At 35.4% G+C, this 23,381-nt stretch overlaps 1 protein-coding gene across 1 annotated transcript in view; it reads right to left on the reverse strand.

The window, feature by feature from the left end:
* The window catches only part of Gabra2 (gamma-aminobutyric acid type A receptor subunit alpha2), a 134,934-nt gene that overhangs the window by 14,924 nt on the left and 96,629 nt on the right, over positions 1–23,381 (reverse strand). The window contains exon 8 of the mRNA XM_035453416.1: positions 674–876. Within this exon, the coding sequence (XP_035309307.1) occupies positions 674–876 (203 nt within the window). The remainder of the gene's footprint in view (positions 1–673; positions 877–23,381) is intronic.

Below are 23,381 nucleotides of genomic sequence, written 5' to 3' on the forward strand. Positions count from 1 at the left end.
AATGAAGATAGATGTACGAATCAATGATCTTAAAAGTTAATATTAAAGTAAGTTTCCCCAGGTAGACTCCATGAACAATTTAAAAATCCTTGGTTATTTCAGTTTCCACAGATTTGCTCCATATGGTATGATAAACATAAAATGTTACCATCACTTTTGCAAAGTAGTAAAAGAAATATGTATGCATGAAGAGTCACTAAACCATTGTCAGAGCCAGGAATTATTCAACAGGTAAAATTAATGCTCACTTTTTTTTCAAATCTCTATCCTAAAGGATTGTGGTAGATTAAAGGCATGAAATTTATAAGCAGACACACTTGGGTTCCAGTAGACTTACTGGTCAGTTGTGTGAGCTGGAGAAAATAAACAGCTATAATAAGCTTGAGATGCTTCACTATGGAAGATTAGAATTAAGAGTGCTCCAACTTAATGCAGAAATCGAGAGAGAGCATGTGTGAACATGCAACACTGCTGGACACAGAACTCCACAGATGCTGAGGATTGGTTTTAAGAAGTGCCACTCTTACAAGCACCCTTAAAGAATTTCAAACAAGAACAAACTTTTGAAAATTGCAACTGAATTTCTGAATACCAAATTTTAGGAAGAATTTTGCTACAAGCGTGAATGTGTTCAAAATTGTCTTCAATAGAAGAGAAGCGAACTGGCACTTACCTTGTCATTTACTACGCTCTTCCCATCCCAAGCCCATCCTCTTTTGGTGAAGTAATTAACCGTTGCAAATTCAATTAGGGCAGAGAACACAAATGCATAACAAACAGCAATAAACCAGTCCATGGCAGTGGCATAAGCCACTTTAGGGAGAGAATTTCTAGCACTGATGCTTAGAGTTGTCATTGTTAGAACAGTTGTTACTCCTGTAAAAGAAGAGACAGGAACCAGTGACACAGTCAGTGGTGGGAATAGAGAGTATACCAAAGTTATTCTTTGCTTTCCCTGCAAGCTACATTTGGTGTAATTTCTATTCACTAGAAAGTGTTAGAAAATGGTATAAGGTGTTTATACTTAGTATGATAGTATGATAATACTTCTGGAAATAGAGAAAACAAGCAGACCCTGAAAATGCCTTCATTTTCACTTCCTCTTACATTGATTCCATTTTTACTTAATAAAGTAGATATTTAAAAAAAAGACTGGCAGCAGTGTGGCACACACACACACATACACACACACACACACACACACACACACACACACACACACACACACACACATATAAACCAGGCACTTAAAAGTGACCTGTCATCACCATCAACTTAAAAAATGCATCAACAATACCTCAAATGATATTGATTTGTTTCATTTTTAAGTTTCCACTTTTAGCTTTTATTAAATTTATGTTTTTAATTTCATTTTACATTCCAACCAAAGTCCTCCCTCCTATCTCTCCTCCTGTCCCCCTTGCCTTGCTCTCATCCCACCCACCATCCACTCTTTCCTACAGATAAGGGATCCCATGGGGATACTGAATTATTTACATGAATCATGTGAAAGCACCCGAGCAAGTCCCCACACTAGTTACAGTGGGATTGTAATTGAGAATTGATTAACATGGTTTGTTACTTAACTATTACTGTGTATGAAATTAACTCTGGCTTTGAAGAGACATGATCTCTTTTGTACCATTATTTAAATTTTGTCAGAAATAAAACAAACTGCTAAGGACAAAACATTTGGAGTTGTATCCCTGTATCCAAATATAAATGTAGTTACCATCCCTCATCAAAGAAACCACACTTGACAACAAATGGAGACCTTCACAGAAAACCACAACTGGACACAGTGCACACATCAACATAGGGATCCAGCCCAAACTGCTTTTGGATATCTGAGACCTCTGTCTTTTATTCTTGATCAATCTACCTAAAACTCGATGGATTTTTTTTAAATCTTTTTTAAGAAGCTGACTTTTTTCTACTATCCGATTTTTAACATCTCTAATATTTCACTCACAACATATATTAAGGTGATTAATATTAAAGTAATGTGGGATTTTAATTGAGGCCAAGCCAATAAGGAAAGAGAGGGTGAGAGAGCAAAGACAGAGAAAGTAAGAGAAGGGGGATGGAAGAGAGGGAGTATAAGACCCCAGCAGAGAGAGAGAGAGAGAGAGAGAGAGAGAGAGAGAGAGAGAGAGAGAGAGAGAGTTCAAGCCTTGTCCTTGAATAGCTCTGACTTTCTGTCTCACTATAGACTTTTTTCAGGAATCACTCCTAAACATTCTGATGTCATCCAATATTAGGCTCTCATTAGAAGCTAAGCAAACAATCTACCTCATCTTAAACACTCAGCCTGAAAAACGAATAGTCTTTATTTATAAAGTATATGCACATCTAGTTCATTCGAAAAACAGAGAACAACCTGATATATTTAAACATTGTATTTTGAATTATTTTCTTTGTTGTTTTCTTGGGTACTAAAATTTACAATAACATAATTTAGATTAATGCCAAGTAAATATCAACAGCATACACATTTAGCTTACTATCAATCATCAAAAATTATATGATTATGTTAGTTTTATATTCATATTTAACTCTCACAATGTGTATTTAACTTCAAAATCGGAGTAAAATAAGCTGCCAAAGAAAACATTTATTTAAACTGTCTTTGACAACTACTCATATAGTAATCTTCATTGTTGCTCCTATTTCTTCTACAGATTTGTGTTCTCATCCTGCATCTTTTCATTCAGGTTGATGACACTCTTCTCAAATTCTGCTAATGACAATATTTACTCTGTTTTTGTATATCTGAAGTTAAGTAGATGGTGTTAATAAAATCTGGAACATCATACACATATTTATTTCCACATTTTCATTCTTTTTATTATTGTAATTACCCTGATAAGAATATTTGATTGTTTCTGAACTTTCTAAATTTAGTTTTGATTGGTTGGAATTATAGGTTGACAGCTTTCAACACACTAAATATGAGATCCCAATGTCTTTTGATCTCCATGGTTATCAACACTTATGTAATGATAATAATGTTGAGTGTCTCTTTCATGTGAAACATCCAGTTTGCTTCTTTCTTGTTTTTACTATATTGTCTTAATATCATGTATGCATTTGTCTTCACATCTTAGTTGGGACCACTGAAGTCTGTTTGTTAGGTTGGTAGACATCTATCTACATTATGAATGTAAAAAGTCTTCCTTAAATTCCTTAAAAGCATAAACAATCTAATCTTTCCTGAGCAGCTGTATGTATAGTTTAAAAACTGTTTTTATATAACATTCAAAGAGGAAACCTATGATTCTACTCTTACATATATTATTGGGCTTGTGTGAACTCTTAAGGTCAAGCAGAAGTGAGAAAAGAGTTTTCTTGTGTCTGTCCTAAGCTCACACATAAATTTGGTGTAATGTGGCCCTAACAGACACCAAGAAATATGTCAGTGCTTTTCACAATTACTATGTACAATTCATTCTCCTGCCTTCCCTCACAACCTTTTATGTCAATTTATAGCTTGCAACACATGTTTTTTTGTTGCCTCAAGGAAGTCTAAACCCTAAAGCCTCTGCCTGTAAATGACTTCAGTGGATATGCCCACTCACCATATTTTACCTTTGACATCAAGAAGGTTTGGAGTTGGAAAAACAAATACACACCTTTGGAGGAGTATTATAGGGATTCAGTGTAAAGTCTATATATATAATGCTTGCTCAGTTTTCTATGTAAATAGGTGTGTGTGTGTGTGTGTGTGTGTGTGTTCATGTATGTGTTGTATACATGTGCTCAATGCAAGTACAAGTAACTTTGTTTGCACTGTAGAAGACAGTGTCTTCTTCCTCAACCTATCCACATCTTACTTTTTTGAGACTGGAAGTCACACTGAATCTGGACTACAATGATTCATAGAGCTGGCTGGATAGTGACCCTCTGTAAATTGTCCTTTCTCTACCTCTCAGCACAGGGCTTTCAGATGCCCTGCTTTTAAATGGGGATCTGAATTTGCCTTCTCTCACAGCAAGGATTTTATTCATACAGCCATGTCTCTATCCCACTCACTATCTTTGATCTATTTTTCTTTCACTAGGAAGGCAGGGTATTATTTTTATGGTTGGCATTTAATTGGGATATGAACAAGGGACTAACACTGTATTATATCACTTTAAAGAATATTATAATCAACAAGATTCAACCATTTCCTCCTTAAATAAGTATACCTTAAATTGCTGCAACTAGGGAATACCTGAAGTTCTGGAAATATGAATTTCAAAAATTTTGATAGTTTTTTAATTTTTGTGAAAAGATATAATCACATAACTGTATTCCATTGTCTGCCAATGTCACCTCTCCCAACATTTTAAATGGTATTACTCTGTGACTCTGAAATTCTATTTCTAGATAAAACAAAGCCACACACATGGATCACTGGTTAACAAGGGGATAGGCAATTTGATGGCCCCACATGCAGACTGTCTAATCTTGAATCAGGTGTTTGTCACTAATGTGGCTCTGATCAAATTATATAAATGTTTTGATCCTTTTTCTCCAGTAGAAAACAAATATAATTTGTAGTTATTTTGATGTATTACTGTGAAGGTCAGGTACACACTTAGCACAAAGTCTGGTTTGCGGTATGTAAATTTTATTTTTAAATCTTCTTATTTTTTCATAATATAAAAATACTCTCATAAATCTATGTTACCGATGTGACTAAAGGATATGGACTAAATAATTAAGGAAGACAACCTTGTGAACACTTCTCTGAAAGAAAAGACTTACAAGTTGACATTTAATTGCCAGACAGAAAAATTATTAATTACAGTATGAACAACAGGACATCATAGCAATAAGAAAATGAAGCCATAAACTGATTCTAATTATATCCATGAGATATTTTGGTTAATAAAAAGATGCTAATTAAATATAATGAAAACATATTCAGCTGTGTTTGTATGCTGACACAGATATGTCTCAATGAACTCAGTAAAATACATCAGACAGGACATTACAGAAATTATTTCCAAGAATAATGTAATTTTGCAATTGAAAGCAAAAATGAAATGTACCTGATTTTTATATTGTGCCACTTTTTTCATTATTACATATACTTAATTTTCTTCCTATTAGTTAAAAACAAATGGATCTCATCAGTTTTATAATAAAATGTAAACTGGGAGTCATTTGTTAATTTAAATTTTCAAATATTTTCTCTAGATGATTATTTATATTATTATAAATTTTAAATAAAATGTGGCTTTTTTCATTTCCATCCTTCTCTGACCTCTCTCATTCTCTTTCCAAGCTCTTTGCTTTAAATCCTCTCATGTCCTACTCTTCACTCCATCTTAAACTGATGCTTCCTTTGATGCTTCCTTTGATTATAATTCTCTCTCTCTCTCTCTCTCTCTCTCACTCTCTCTCTTATACACACACACAGACACACACACATACACACACACACAGAGAGAGAGAGAGAGAGAGAGAGAGAGAGAGAGAGAGAGAGTTTCTGAATCTAGTAGTGTGCATTGTGTGTATATGATTTCAGGCTGACCAACTAGGGTCTCATCCAATGTTAGTTCAGAAAGACTAACTTTCCCTTTCACAAGATTCCTTAGTTGCCTGTGATTCATTGTCTTTGGGTGGGGCTGCTTAAGATTCCTTCCTTCCTCTTAAGCATACCTATTGGTGTTATCATTACCCAAGTCCTATCTAGGAAGCTGGGTATATCTTCCTCGTCATTTCTAAGACACACAATCTCACAATGCATTTCCTGGTTCTCTGTTTCTTGCAATCTTTCTACCTCCTCATATAAGATGTTTCCTAAGTTTTAGATATAGTAGTTATGTTGAGACTGGATTCTCTGTTATCAGTAGATCTCTGCTATATGTTCCATTGTGGTTTTCTATAATGGCTTCCATTTTCTGCAAAGAGAATCTTCTTTCATATGGAGTGAAAGAAACAGTTATATGCAGCTAAAAGCATATGTTCTAGAATGAAACTAACAATTATGCTGGTTTAGTAACATGGCAGTAGATTATCCTGTGAGATGTGTGACCTCAGTGGCCCTGAATAGTAAGTGAAGATCCTAGTATCATTCATGATTTCCCTCCCATTGAGCAGGCTTACACTTAAATGACAGCATTCATTTACCATCAAGATATGATCACCACTATTTTCCCCTTGGAGATAGTTTACCATGCTGGTCACTGGTATAGTTCCTTGTTGTCTTGGTAGAGTAGAACTGTTGAGTTTCCTCCTTTGGCAGTTTCCATAGTATTTTGGTATTATCAAGCTAGACTACAGGAAAGAGGCTCTCAACTTAGATACTGCTCAAATCTTCTGAGTAGTGTGCTTGAAATATGTGATTTCCTCAGCAATAAGGAGTTACCTTTAAACTACGATAGGAAACTAAGGGAGACTTCAACAGTATACATTGTTCAGGAAGAAATATGGGCTAATCTGACCTGTGACTCACAATGAAGTTTCTTATGCCTGTTCATGGAGATTTTGGTAATTAGACTATGGCTCTTGTGTCATTCCATCTATCTTCATTTAAGAAATAAAAATTATTTTTGATTATTAAATTAAATGTATTAAAATACTGAGAGAGAGAGACAGAGAGAGAGATTTACAATTGTACTCCACAAGTAAACTACCCGTCTATTTGCATACTTCCTTCTCATGCTTTTAAAAAATAAGAAGGGACTAGAGAGTTCGATCAGGGGGTAAGAACTCTTGTTGTTCATACAGAAGACCTGGGTTCAGTTCCCAGTACCAATATGGCAGCTCACAGCTATCTATAACCCCAGTTCCAAAGTATTCTTCACCCTATTCTGGGCTTCACAGGCACCAGACATGCATGTGGTGCACATACAGGCAGAAGGCCAAATACTCAATAGTGGCAACCATATTGCAAATTAAAATGAATAAATAAATATGATGGAGGGAATAAAATACAAAACTCTTCAAGAGCAGATTCTGAGAGGATAATACTTCAAACCTTTGGTAAATGAAACACAAGAAAATTTATTAATTTTCATATTTTTTCCTTGTGGTGAATCTTCTTTACATTTTGTTTGTTTCCTTTGGGCTTTTGTTTTATTTTGTTTTTTATTTAGAATAAATGAATTAATTTCAAAAGGGACATTGTTAACAATTTTCATTTCCAAACAAGTGTGATTTCTCAAACTAATGGATATGTTAATATTCACTGATATTAAAAAATTCAAAAAACAGCTAAGCAAAACACAATCAAGGAGCAGACTAGAGAAAGAAATAGGTCATAGGTGATATGAACTGGGAAATGGGAAAAACTGGAGGGGGCATTAAATTGGGGAACAGGGAAGAAAGCCAAAACAGATAAAGGAGGAAGAAGTACAATAACTCTACAAATGTTAGATAAATCCTTGAGAAACCATTTAATTTTCTCTAAAATTATATATAATAATACATTAATGTATATGTAAGTACATATATATATAATATATATATATATATATATATATATATATACACACACACACACACCACATGAGCTGCCAAGGCTGCATAGAAAAGCCTTACATTAACAAAACTCCTAGTACCAAGCATGAGAATCATTTCTTCAAATTGTAGGTCAGAGACTAGATGTCCAATTCACTCACAAAGACTAATGCTGCTTCCTTTGGTTACCTGTCATAGACTGTCAGCCTGTAAGCCTCTATTGCTGAAGACATTAGATACTTCTGACACAGAACTCTGAAGATTTGACCTGGATCTAATCTGAGAGCATCCTTCCTGAAGACTAGCTTCCATAGTACCAGAAAGTAGTAAGTGAGCTACCAAGGGAGGGAAGCCCCCAATTGTCTTATCTTGCTAATACAACAAGGAACTATAACAATGACCAGCATGGTAAGCTATCCCTGAGGGTGCAATAGTGGCAACCATATCTTGATGGTAACTGAATCCTGTCATTTAGACTGAAGTTCTGTACAAAGAAAGAACGTCATGACTGTTCTAGAAATTTAGCCAACTACCAGAAGCTACTATAGTAATGGATTTTAGAGGAGAATGCAATACTACGACTTTACTTGAGCAGCAATATTCTTAACTGCTATCTACAACTTCTGCTTATACCCATAAGTAAGTGTATCTTTCATCCCACATCAAAGAAACCTCTCTTTTCAATGGAGACTATTACAGAGAACTACAACAGGTCGTTATGCAGAGATCAACTGATTGGGGGAAGCCCAGGCTCAGTGAATACATCTATAAGACAACTCCCATACCTAAGGTTTAGGGTAACATCAAAGAGGAGGAGGCAGGAATAAGATAAGAGCCAGAGAAACAGACAATAATCAGAGAAATTTCTTCTCCTAGAAATGACAAGGAAGCTTCACCTATAACACCTCAACCTTGCAGCTACCTAAACAATACCTAGGCAATGACAACGTCCTTGTTTTGACATTGTAAGGTGAAATAACTATAGGGTACTAAAGACTGATGAGAGAGAGAGAGACTTCCCCAACGATGAGCCCTAGTTGGTTATCTAACACAGAATGGTCAACCCTGAAATCACATACACATGTGTTACACTGTATGGATTTAGAAGCTTGTAGTTAGTTATTTATGTGTATACACACATGTGTACATGCATGCACAACATATATATTCATGTAGCCATAATAATTAAAGAAAAAGAGGTCACCGAGTTGTGAGGGAGTTGGGGCATATCAGAGATGGCTAGGAGGAAGGGGTTGTAGGGAGGGATGGAAATGGAAAAGTGATGCAATAATATTTTCAATAATTTTTATAAAATATCATTCAGATTGAAATGATTGAGGCTCACAAGCTCAGTTTTCTTTCAAAGCTTGTTTTAAGAGCTTAAAACTAATGGCAGGTCCATTCAGTGAAGTGAATCACTGTGACAGCAGATTCAATATGAATCCTCTGTGCAGTCATTAGCTTTTTACCATATTCAGATCTTCCCCCTGTATACCTTTATTTGCTTTCAAAAGATTTTTGATTCTGACAATGACGGTGCTAACTTCATCTGCAAAGTAACTTCCTCCTGCCCTCTCTCCATCTCTCCCCTTTTCCCTTTCACTAGAAGGATAAGATTTTCATACCCCAGCTTTTCACTCTAACGCTTCAGCCCAGATGGTTCTCATTACAACGTAAACAGAAAGAGCTGAACATTAAGAAGTGATGCACTTATCTGGAAAGCTCAAGAACTCAGCAGTGTCTTTCAACAATGACATCTTGCTAGCTCATCATGCACTGTGTAAATGACTGTTCCCAAGCATTGTTTCAGTGTTCAGTCTTCTCACCTTGGCATGACCTCTGCAGTGCCCATCTTCTCCAAGAGAACTACAACTTTCTCAGTAAAACATAAAAGCAAGTACTCTAGAAAGTGCCTCATCATTTAAAATATCTTCACAAGAGTGAAATATGTGGGCAATGCTGATGACAAAGAGCACCACATTGAACCCCTACTTCTTGAATATCCTGGTTTCAATTTATGTAACAGTTTGAATAGTAACAAAAACTTGCTATTTTTAAGTGGTATTTTACTCCTGGCATTTGTGTAAATGGTCTCTAAGCAAGGCAACCCTAATTGCTGGCAATAAATATTTGTTGAGTGAATAAAGTCAAATCAAAGAGAGTGGTTTCAACACCATGCAAAGACAAGTCACCACTACCAGATGTCTGAGTTGCAAACTGTGAACTTGGGGAATTTTCTTCACTGCTTCTTTTGTTTTAATCAGTTTCTTTTCTTTTAAGTAAAAATTTAAAATGATGCTTTCTTATATTGAGACCAAATAAACAGAGTGTAAAGCTTGGCCTTCTGTTTTCAAAAGGTATATTGTGCTCATGAACAAAGAATAACAGCCTGTGAGTGAATTCAAGAAATGAAATAATAAAGATAATATGAAATGACCTGTGCATGCAGGTGTGTGTGTGTGTGTGTGTGTGTGTGTGTGTGTGTGTGTGTGTGTGTGTAAAAGAGAGAAAGAAAGGTAGATAGAAAGACATAGAAAGAAGGAGAGGGAGCAGCTACACAAAAAAACAAACAAACAGCAAGGGAAGGGAGAGGGAGAAGTGTTAGTGTGTGTAGCAGAAGGTAAGAAAGAGAAGCCTTAATAATCAGAAGCAAAAACTGCAATAGGAGAAATGTAATACTGTTTGATACCACCTGCTGGTTACTGCTAGACATGACAGAAGCAAGAGTCTTAAAAAAATGTTTGTTTCTGTCTTTTTTCATCACAGTGTACAAAAACAATACTCAACTCTTCCTCAAACATAATAATGATTAGAATACATTACTACCATACTGAGAAAGGTTACAATTGTAACTTACATCTCCTTTACACATGTCCAATAAAATGTTGAGGCTTCTATAAGTGAAGTATAATTTAGACAGTTTATTTTTGTTGTAAAACCTAGTTATTCCATACTCTCCTAATGAAAATTTTGTGAGATCACAGAAAGAATTATGGTCTAGAATGTGCTGTTTACAACTTATGCATCCACAACGTGGTTGCAGGGATGACATGTTATTTGTCTAGTTTACAGGAGTGGTCACAGATTTATTATATCCAAAGGTTATTTCCAGACTCAAGCACTTTGTTTCTTAAAGACCTCTTTTCATTGAAATTGTCCACAATTTAAATGACATCAATTTAGGATTTTAGACTCAAGTATTTTGTCAGTTTGGGTATATGTACATGCTTTTGCTCAAACTGCATTCTTTCCTCTGGCATACATTGCCCTCTTTTGTGCTCTGATAACTCATGCTCCTTCATGTAATGAATTATTATTTAATAATAAGTGAAGTCTACTTCAGTGGGCATGTGTGAGCACACACATTCAGAAAGAGCAAAAGCAATTGCTCTCTAGAGTAGCCAGGCTATGAACACTTCAGTATGCTTAGGTCAGGATTTACAGTCCTTGCCCTCCTTTACTTGAGCCCATCTTTGACCTGTTCTGTCCATCTGTCAGTGCCTACTCATTTGCACAAGAGTATACCCTACTCACCTGCATAGATTACAGCCTATCTGTCTTCTCTCCAAAACATAAAAAGGTGCCTAGTGGAAAGTAGAAGCTACTAGACAGTTGATGGGCAATGTACTGTGTATGCTTATCTTGTTGATTGTTAAATAAAATACTGTTTGGCCAATGAGACAGCAAGTTAGATGGGACTAGGAGTCAAAGAGGATTCTGGGAAATGTAGCAGAGAAGTGGTGAACCAGGCAGGAAGTGACATAGCAAGGAGACTCATATTTAAGTGAAGGAGAAACAGGAAGGGTCCCCTTTGCCTCCTCAAGTGGCAGGATGTGATCCCCCAGCAAGAAGGGAAGCCAATAAGGCGTCCGATAAGATAAGTCTTATAAAATATATAGATTTATGATAGTTAAGACGTAACTAACAGATGAGAATCCTAGGCATTGACCAAGCAGCATTGTACCTAATACAAGTTTCTGTGTATTCATTTGGGCCCTAACTCAGGCAGGTGGGTGGCTTAAAGCCCACATGTGGCAGTGGGGCTAGGCGTCTTTTGGGAGAAAGATTTATTGTAACAGACAGTTATTGAATTAATAAGTGTTTATTTAACCTAATCACCTAGTGATCTATAATGGAAAATCATGTATTTATTAGAGCAGTATCAAAACACTATCTCTTCTTTCATGAAGGAATCCACACTTTCTGGAGATTGTGGAGAAAAATCAGATAGATTCTCCGAGATACATTATAAGATCATATTACCTACACTATGACTATGTAAACTGCTTGATAACCAACCCATAATCCGGCAGTCTGTCTAGATCAACAGTGTTAGCAAGGCTAATGGAGAGAAATAGGTAGTAGGGAGTAAATGGTATTTAAAAAGTCAGCTACGTGAATAGATAACATGTACAAGACTCAAGGACACAGAAACCAGGCATTCAGGAGGAATGGAAGGAAGGATGCAGAGAAGAGAAGAGAAATTGGGGATTTTAAGCAAGGCCATGATATCAAGGCCCAATTTACAAATTACTTCAGATACTTTCTCTATAACTGTGTTGATTTTTGTTTTTGTGATCATTTTCCTTCTTCTATATTGTCCCCATCAAGATTTTCGGAATGCCCTTTGTTTATTGTAGTTCTCAATATATAGGGAGTTGTTTTTTGTTTGTTTGTTTGTTTGTTTGTTTGTTGGTAGATGTCTTACTATGTACTCTTGGCTTGTACAGAACTTATTTGCAGACCAAGCTTGTTTAAATTTGCTTTTTACCTGGCCTTCTGGAAGTTCTTCATAAATTTGTACTTATTGCTGCTCTCGGGCCTGAGTTAATTTCTGCACTTGGGTCTGTAATTGATATTCTCAAGTTCCCAGGAATTATTATCTCAAATATTTATCTTATATCATCCTTACTTCCTTCTTTTTCTTACATTCCAAATAGAACATTTAATATGTGTTGAATTTGTAGCAATTCTCCAATTATCCAACTACTGTTATTTTATCTTTCTGTTTGAATAATACTTTGGTAACTTTACAATGACCTGTACATGGAAACTCACCCATCTTTCCTTTATACAGCTTCCTGCTGAACCCATTCCTTGAATTCTTTTCCATACTGTGTTTTAATTCCAATGCTTCATGTTGTTACTTTTGTTTTCTCTTTGCCCTTGGGAATTCATGCATGGACACAATTAAATCTATGTTTCCTTTCAATATAACTTAGTTATATCCCTCTGCCTGCATTATCTAGCTCCTCCTTATCCATTATGTTTACCAACAAATCCATTAAACATTAATTACTGTAACAAATATAATTTATACTTCCCATCCAGCAATTCCAACAACAAATCACGGCTTTATTGTTGGCTTTGTCTCATTTGGTTCTGTTTTTAATTTACCTCTTGTCATATCATGCAATTTTGTTGTTTTTGAAAGCAGCAATGCATTGGAAAATGGGAACTGAGGTAGACTAGTAGTGTAGGATTTTGTTAATTTCTCTGGTTTAGTTTAATTTTTTCTTGTGTTGTGCTAGTAATGTCTGCTATAGCTATATGCAACACCTGAGATAAATTCCCGAGTGTCCCATTTATCTATCACTCTCAATCCCTTTAATATTTCTTCTGAGAAATGGTCTGTATCTTTCAGTTCATTCATGTGTAAGTCACAGATATATCACTTGAGTCCAGTGATGGTATGATGGAAAGGTGAAGTCAGGGTTCTAGTTTGTGAGCTGCTGACTACATCTCACTTCTAGTGGACCTGTGTCCCAGGTTACAACCTGTTACAAATGTTTTCTATTTTCCTAGCTGCTTAACAGGCTACAGCATTCATAGTATGCTTCCATGAAGTCCTGATTGCCATAGCAACAAGTTACCCACCTTTTTGGGTTAAGTGAGTAAAGCTAGATAGAGAACATTCTATTTCTATCACCAAGAGAATTTCTAGCCAAGCAAGCATGCTCTTCTGAAATGTTTCCTCTGAATTAGGATATGGGCAAAGCTCAGAATGATTTTTGCACTGACCATGGCCATATTTCTCAGATCTTTCCTGAATATCTAGTAAAGGTTCTTAGTTACAGTCCATGAACATGTTATGTGCATTAAGACTATATCTTGGTAAGTATCTCCTTTTCACACTAACACAGATTCAGTTCCAGGCAATTCATCAAAATTACCATGAAAATGTTCCAACCAGCATATGGCTCCCACAGCTTCTCTTCCAGGTAAGAGAATTTGACTATGTCACTCTTAGTTTGCCTGTCCTTTACAATTTTGGATGACACTTTGCCTGTCATCATGGTTCACTTGTGAATGCAATAAGACACTTCAATCTTCATTTTTGTTTAGCTTTAGTTTGTTGTAAAAATAGGAAAGACAGACTGCAAACTCTGCAGATGTCAGCACTGAAATCAGAAGTTCAGCCTCATAACATTAAGACAAGATTTTTAAAAAATGAGATCCTTGTTATTAGTTAGTTATGTGGCTTTTACTTCTGTGTGTTTTTATTTTGTTCTAGGTATTTATATGACTAACTTGTAATCCAAAACAATGCGTAAAAGCTTACTAAAGTGATAAGCCAATATAATGTGGGCAACCTTTGAAAATTAAAGAGTATGTTAATATAAGCTCTAATGTTAAGAAAAAGTCACAAATATCTGATTGTGGCCAGAAAATTTAAGTAAGAAATTCAGATATTCTAGTAGGTCACAGTGTACTGATAGCTTAATCTTAAGAGGCAGCCTATGAAAGCATATAAAACTGAATTTCAATGAATTATAATATTTGAGAGGGTTGGTATATGATAGCTTTCCCAGTGCTGTTTTCAAATAACTATCCCAAAAGGAAACTTCAAGAAATCAAAATGTTTAATTATTATTCTTCTCATTTAATCAATAAACTTGCCTCATCACCACTCCAAGCCCCAAATAACTTGATTATGCTTTGTGAGAAACTACCAACCATACAATTATTTTAATGCTTTTATCACAACCTTTAACAGAATTATACTAGTACTAATAAGCCCCCCAAAATGTTTCTTAATTCAATTTAACATCTATGCTGGTAGTAACTCTTAAATTTGTGAGATATTAGAAGACTTTCAAAACAGAATGAACTTGGTTCACAGTAAATTTGAAACTGAAGCTACATTCACACAAATACAGATTTGGTGTGATTTTGGAACTCAGATATTAGCAGAGCTTGAAGATACATGATCGTGAGTAGGGTGGTACTACCATACTGCTGTGAGGGCATTTGTGTGGCCAGAGAGTATTTTTCATATTACCATAGCATAATCAATAAAATGTGCTTATTTTCTTCATCTGCCCCTCACCTCATACCTCTAAGTATCTGAGGAGAGGTATCTCAGTTTTGCTTAACATTACATCTGAAAAGCCCATCACAGTGCCTGGCAAGCAAGCCTTCTTTCTGAACAAATAAATATAATACATAAAGTAAAGGCACCTATATTTGTGCATAGAAATGCAGAAATCTGTAAACAAATGGTGTATGCATTTGAAATTAAAACCTCAAGACTTGCTTTTCCCAGAATTCATTGTGTAACACACACACACACACACACACACACACACACACACACACACACACACACACACACACACAGGGGGTGGGAGGAGAAAAAGAGATGAGAGTTTATAGACAGTCCAGTAACCACAGACAGATGGAAGGCACATGGGAAAATTCAAAATAGTTGGTGAAATTGATCCAGAAGAAAGTATTTTTGCTTGTTTGCTTTTATTCCTTGGTGCAACAATTATACACCCTCTGAGGTTATCTTTAATACATTAACTGATGCAGTTAATATAAGAAGAAATACAAGAAAACCGAAACAAAATGAAGTTAAGTGTCCTACTGAAAATCACAGTACTACCAAATAGTAAACATAATACAAAAATTTAGACAGCTTGATTTGAAACACCACTGTTTGCCAAGAATTTAAAATGGCCTTTTTTTCAAAATCATTTATAGTTTCATAACATATATTAATTTCATTTGTCTAGTCTTATATTGTACTGGTGAAACCTTTAAGGCCTCTATTATGTTAAGGGCATAGAATTCATAGAATGGTTTTAAGTGCTTGGGAAATGACTATAAGTAAAGAAAGAAGTGGGTATTAAAGTGAAATGAGGTGTTGATTCTTCTACCTACTTCTGTAGAGTGACATAGCTTAATTCAATGAAAATATAAACATCATTTTAAGTTACATAAGATGATGGCTTTTGCATAGCACCTGCAGCTATTCCACAATAAACCTTTCCACGTGAAAAATGGAACTGTTGCTTTCTTCGATTGTGGGTAGGTAGTATAAATACATGTGTCTGGCATTTGCACTTACCCAACAACTATAAACTCTCCTCTCTTCCCCCTTTCTTTCTTCATTAACTTAGTCTCTACATTGAGAATTAGAATATGTATTCTACAGAATTCCAATGACAAATGCAAATAACTCATGTAGAATCTGTCTGTTTCAGACTTCTGTGGCTTCTGTTTGGTTTTTATAATGCTCCTCAGCCCCCCTAGATAAGTGGTGAATAAAGTTGCTGAGAAGGCAAAGGAAGGAGGTAAGAGTCCCATCTAGTGGTAGACTGAGAAAAACCAAAGAACATTAAACTATATAAATGACTGCCTGAAAGACCCAGACATTTATATTTTAGTTACTCATTCTCCACTTGGTGAAATAATTTAGCATGGATCATCAGAAAGGAAAATGGAGTGCCTTCTACTGGTTTCTTCCCCATTCTTCCATTGTTTTTTTACAAACCTGAGAATCTTTTCATAATAGAACTGAAATTCTGGATTAATTAAACCCTTGATATTCATGACTGAACTACACTGTCCTTAAATGCCTCAAAGGCATGATTCAGCTCTTTAATTATCATAATTTGATAATCAGTTGCTATCAAATGATCCCAATTTGCTATTGTTACTTAAAAACAAATCTTGCAAACATGACCTGTCAACTCCCAGTGTACCTTATCAAAAAAGTAATTTCCAAATATTTAGCAAGGTTCATATCTAACCTTGGGATTTCTGAAGTCAGGATTGCCCAGGACTGACTGCATTACAGTAAGAGTAGACGTGGAATAGTCAAACTCAGCTGCCTCAGACACCTGCTGTCCTTTATCTAACATAGTCAAAAGGTATGTCTACAGCTAAGTTTCACAGAAATACTGGGGTTTCTTGAGTTTAGGATAAAATAACACATTTGGCACTATGACAATAAGTCAATAAAAGAACAGCAGACCAACAAAGAAAGCCCTTTTCTATACAAACTCCCCACTGTTATCAAATCCATTTTCTATTTAATTCTTGTAAATTGCATTGCCACAAAATGTAGGGTGAATGTGGAAATGTTAATCATTTGGGAGACTTTTATAACTCCCTAAGGTGATCTAGCAGGGTAAATATGTTATTTGTGAGGAATAATGCATTAGAAAAATTTTATCACAAAAATCATCCAATTAGACACTATTTCCTTGAAATGATAAAACACATTTGAACATACTAATGGCTTTTATAATTTTTAAAATTAAAATCTAAGCATGAACATTCAAAAGTTTGTTGTTGTATAAGTAAACATATCACACTCTAATAATGGTATAAACCTCTAAAACAGTGGAAGAATCCAGTAGCAAAGCTATTGTTCTCTGCATTACAACTTCAAAGTGTAAGTGCTTAAAACAAAAGCTACACTTAAAATCTAGGTCAAATCACAGCCAAAGGGGAAGTCAGAATAATAGTGGTATTTGGGAGGCCGAAGCAGGAGAAGGCATCATTCTTCATGCCTTACCCACTCTTCATAACAAAGCCTGAATCAACAAAACCACCAAAATTACAGAAAGAAAAAAATCTTCAATACCCACAGGCTTTCTCATGCACTCTATAACATTAAAAGATTTCATAGATGATTTCCAAGGCAAAATGTTTTTGACAAATGTTTTTAGAAGACAGTTGTCAAATTACATTCAAATTATTCTGGATTTCTAAGGACTAAAATGATGCAACTATGAGTAGTTACATGCTTAGAGATGGTTTAACTGGAGTAATTTTGTTTTAAAATGCCAGCTGTAAGATTTGGAAAGGAGGGATGAGAAGGTTAATACACTTTTTATTGTATCAGTCTTGATCCAGTAGTAGATAAGAAAACTTCAGCTATAGGGCAAAGCAAACAAACTTCCTCAATATCTATCTGTTGACAGCAAAGAGTGATGATGAGAATTCAGTTCTGACATGATTTTAGTAAACATTATTCTCAAAAAAAGAATATATAAATTGGTACTTTGTTGTTGATAAGGTATTTGATAATTGGAAAGGGGTTATGGAGAAATTATATACTATAGGCCCTCTGAACAGATTGGTGGAACACAGTTTCCTTGACTGCAAATAGAAAGGCAATGTAGCTGTCCTAACTAGGAATTTGTTTTCAGAATTAAACAACAAATAAATTTGACATAACTAGCTCAGTATATGGTATCATTAGGATGTTCATACCATGGTGCTTTTAATATTGTTTTTGAGATAAAAATGAGAGTGGATTAAATATCTTTAATGATTACAACTATATTGTTAATATTTACAAGCCCTTGTAAAAATCTCAAAATTAATACAAAGTTGACCAACTAAACTAACAATAGCATATACTTTTAATCTCCTTCTTATGCCCTTACTGAAAAGTGATCCTATTTCATTTGTGCTGATAAAGCTTAGGTAGGCTACCTATATTATTGACAAATCATCTCAGACTGAACTAGAACTCAAAAGACTCTCTAATTTTCCTTGCCATAGCTTATTACTGTATTTTGCTTCAGTCACTTTCCTAATTGGCAGTGGGACGGCGGGGATGAGACTGTGACAGCAGCAGGGAGAAAGGTGGCTGGTGGGCTGGCAGATTGCATCTGATTAGCATGTGCTGCTCTGTGCCAATGTCAATTCTGAGATGCCAGGTATGCCTCCTGTTAGCACTGTACAGACGGTGCCTCTTGGAAAATGGAGATTAGAAATAATCTCTGCCATGTACAGACTTCATGCTCATTATTATCATACCCTGCCATCATCCACACATTATACTCCTTCTAACACCTTCTTGTGAATTTCAGTGAAAATTATCGTTTTCCTCCTAAGACTTCCCCATAGCTTTAGCTTCACAAACAGAAGTTGTTACTCATCCAAAATTTTCTTCCCAGCTATCCTTTTTGGCACTGTTTGTTTTACCTTAGGCTTCTACAGTGCTCTTTCCTATCATTGCCTACCCTCATCCACAGTCTTCAAATTAATATGTCCGTGTGTACTAGACAGGAAAATAATCTGGGTAAGGTGAGGAACACAGTTTTGAGGCAGTGGTAAATAAACTGTAAGTCTACAGGGGACTCCTCAACCAGGTTTCAGTCAAGGGTTGCTCGTGCATGGATATGAGTCCTACATTTTAAGAAAACTTATTTTTTACCCCAATAAAAATATTAGCATACAAACACACATGGGCATATATGAACATGTATGTGGTATATATCTATCAATTTCTTAGCTACTACCAATCAAGACCCTTCATGACCTATATTCCTTTAAACAATTTGTAGATATTCAGACACAGGAAATATAAGTCAGTCTTCCATTCATTATTTCATGCATCTTCTTAGCACTCACACAATGGAGATAGCATGTGTTTGTAGCCATTTACAGTGGAAAAGGTTCAGAGTATACAGAAATTGAATGGACTTTTCAACATAGCAACAGAGTCAAACTGATACAGGCTTTCTTTATTACTGGTGTATACACATCACTTAACTATTCACAGTCATTTACCACTTGCTTATTTATTAATGTATTAGAGTTAGTCACTTTATACTACAAAATTCATAATGTAAAATTCCCTTTCATTTCATTTCTCTTCTGTTTATTCCATCACAGTTATTTGTTCTTCTATAAAAACATATCAAATACAATATTCTTCATGTTAGAAAAATACCACCTAAATGTCTCTTTGTAAGTGTATTCAAATCTTCATACATTTAAACATGTGCTGCGTAGCAGCATTTTAACTACTCATCCGTTCAACTAATCTCTTATAGTTTATGCTCTCTAGTCTTTTGATATAAGGAACATTCTCCCAGGTTATTTAAATTGTTTAGATCATTGTTGTTAGTACTCAGAAAACCAATAGATCAGGTGTATTAAATGACTCAAGACATTGCAATTAAACCAATTACTAATTTAAGAATTCATAGTTATATTATCCTACTTCATTTTATATCATCTTCTATTAATGATCATTTTCTTATATTTATGTGATAGCCATATTTTTCTCTTACTGAGCATCAATGAGTTAAATGTATTAACAAAATTCTGTGGAAAAATAGATTATGGGACAGGCATTCTTAGGATTACAAAAGTTAAAAGAATTAATATTCTAGCTGGAAAGTCTGAAATTAATGACATCATTTTGTTCTTCAGAATATCACAGATGCTATATGTGATAGGGAAACCAAATGGATTCAGAACCGAGGAAGCAAATGCCAGGACAGAGAAAACAGTTTACAGTTCATCCAGGACGTTAGGTTAATCATCTGAGAATATAATCACTGAGAAACACTCAAAGGATAAAAAGGTATAAGTTGCACAGATACAGTGGGAAAGAGAAATTCTGGAAGAGGACGTAGACAAAGCACATTGCTGAATGCCCAGCATGGTATGGATATGAGGAGAAGTACGAAGGATAGGATTAATAAAGAATGTAATTGTAGAGTGAAAAAAGTATGCAAAGAGTTATATTTTTTGACTTATATGTTGGAATGATAAATCTGGCTGCTATACTGACAACAGTCTTGTACCAAAATCAAAACAAGTTAACAAAAAGTCTAGGTTAGATGTTTATGTTTCCCAAAATTCAACCTATTGAAGTGCTAAATACTACTGTGGCTTTATTTGGAGATGGAACGTCTTAAGAAGAAGATAGTCATGAAGATCCTCTTCAAATGAAACCCACACTTCACAATAACCTACTGCTCACACCCCTCCATGCACACACACACACACACACACACACACACACACACACACACACACACACACACACCATCAAGAATGACTATCAGGAAAGGGGAAATAGCAAGGAAGTGATATGTCAGAAAATTAGCCCTCATGATAAACGCACCAAACTACAAAAAATTATTTCTGTGTCCGGGCATTGGTGGCACATGCCTTTAATCCCAGCACTAGGGAGGCAGAGACAGGCAGATCTTTGTGAGTTCAAAATCAGCCTAGTCTACAGAGCGAGTTCTAGGACAGGTTTCAAAGCAAAACAGAGAAACACTGTCTCAAAAAACCTATTATTATTATTATTATTATTATTATTATTATTATTATTATTATTATTATTATTTCTGTGGTAACAATTACACAAACTGTGGTGCCTTGCAATGGTAATCCAAACAGACTAAGGAAAGCAGTTATGTCAAAGACTTGATAATGCCTCACAGACGCCACAAAATGATGGATATCTAGGAAGCAAAATTGAAAGATTGTTTCTGTCCATAATGTGTTTGTCCTTTGAATATTCAAAATAGGATATTAGGAAAGCAGTTGGATGTGTGTGCCTGAACTTAAGGAAGAGGCATAGGCATACATTGTCTCATGCAAATGATAATAGCTGTTGATTAAAATCGAGACTGTCAAGGTAGAAAAGTATGGATCAAAAAATTGATTAGGTATTGAACAATTAAGCATTTCATTGTGGTCAGAGAAGTAGAAGCCAGCGAAGTAATTAAAAGCATTAAGGATGAAATGTGATTCAATGAAATGATATTCTGAAAACCAAATAGAGAAATTAATTTCAGGCAATACCTTGACATAGGATGAGGAATACATTCTGTCAGAGAGCATTGATAGTTGATTGCTGAATTGGTTGCTATATTTAGGTGTGTCTAAGATTTGAGCAAGAGGACTGAGGTGGAATAAGAAAGATACAATCATGATTATGTGGACAAAACATAACATGCTTGATAGTGGAACAAATATGTCAAAAAGTTAGGGTATTTGGCTTGAGGATCTGATGACTAATACATTGTTTTTTATTAGTGATATTTAATATGGAATGCACTGATGATATCAGAGATAGTGATGGATTAATGCTACAATATCATTAAACCAGTGAGAAGAGATGCATTCTAGTATGTAGATAAGAGGGTTGGTCACACAGGAACATTGGAAGATAGATATTTCTGCCACTAACTCAGAGAGATGAGGCTATAAAATCCCAGGGAGGTCCTCTTTTAGCTGAATGTTCCTATTCAAGCTGAAAGCCAAGATATTGCCAAGCTTAGTGATAAACAAATGTGATGTAAGAATAGAACATATGAATTCATGATAGATACTTCCTCTAAAGCAGCCTACAACGTTTCTTTCCTTCTGAGGAATCCTCTTCTTCTACATTCAAAGTGTTGGAAAATACACACTGATTCATGACTTAATTGTGACTCAACTTTTGCTTAGGAGAATTGCATCAATTCAGAGCACAGGAACTATATCTAACAAACAATATTCAATGGCATGCATTTCTAAAATGGTGCTACTGAAGGAAGTTACACAGGCCTGAAGCTAGTAAGAATGAAGCAAACAGAGGCCAAAAGTAACTTGAGCTGAATTAAATACCCCCACCTTGAATGGAATTTCACTAATTGTATTGAACTTAATTTTGCTACTTGAATTGACTTGAATCATTTACCAAACTAAAACTGAATTTATAACTGCTATATTCCACCCAAATAAAATACTGTGGAGGATTTGGACACTCTCTTCAAAACAAACAAACAAACAAACAAACAAACAAACAAAAACAAAAAATCAACCCATGATGGTCAGATGCCAAGTAGTTGAATTCCGGGCGAGATCTATTGTTGCCATAAATTCCAAGTTTATGATGCCTCAAAAATTCTGTCTCACAGTGATCACTGTTACTCTATCTAAAACAGGCTGGCTTTCCTTTCCGTGTGTCTTGATATGAAGAAGAAAGTTGTGTCAGGAATAAGATAATAATCATTGCAGACACTTACACATCATTTATCTTGTGCTAGAGTCATGAGAACTGTTCCATAAAGGCAGACACACCTACCCACCCCTCCACCCCACCCCCACACACTGTGTATTACATTTCCTGTAACACAATCATTTATGATGGTGAGATTATTACTCACCCAGTTTGATGGAGAGATTAAACTAAGGCACAGAGGATCTAGGAAACCTGCCAGAAGCCATTCATCAGTAACTACAGGGCCATCCCTGAGAAAGATACCCTGTATCTCAAGAGCAAATGTTCCTCATGACTTTATCACCTTCATAACAACAACTGTGAGTCTTGGATTTGACAGACCCTACTGGAAAACAACATAATATGTAACAAACCCCAAATAATACTCAGCAAGGCAATTTCTCAGACCCTCTTGTAAATGCAGTTTAGCTCAATAAATAAAGATTATTGGATCAGGCATTGCAAGGGGCTCATTAATTAGCCAAAGGACTTAATAACCTGTTGTTGAACTTCATTTTCACAGAAAGGGCAGCTTTGTGCACTCAGTTCTCTGTATGTGGACTCTGTCCTGTAAAAGTCATTTCAACCAACCAAGTCCATAAGACTAAGAAGAAAAACAAACAATCCAAACATTCCCTTTGGAATTTGGTGCCATATGTATTAAAAATATAAGACCCCATGGAAATTCTTTGAAGCTGGTGTTGTGAAAATGGCTCAATGACTAAAAGCACAACCTGATTATCTGAATTTGGATTACCGAACACATGCATGGGCCAGAGACAATGGCACAGCATCTTTTATCCAACATACCTTGGTGAAGAGGAATAGAAACTCGTCTCAGTCAAGGTGGAAAAGTGAGGACAGACACTCCAAGTTTGCAAACATATGC

The sequence above is a fragment of the Cricetulus griseus genome (assembly GCF_003668045.3).
Source record: "Cricetulus griseus strain 17A/GY chromosome 1 unlocalized genomic scaffold, alternate assembly CriGri-PICRH-1.0 chr1_1, whole genome shotgun sequence".
NCBI classification, from domain to species: domain Eukaryota; kingdom Metazoa; phylum Chordata; class Mammalia; order Rodentia; family Cricetidae; genus Cricetulus; species Cricetulus griseus.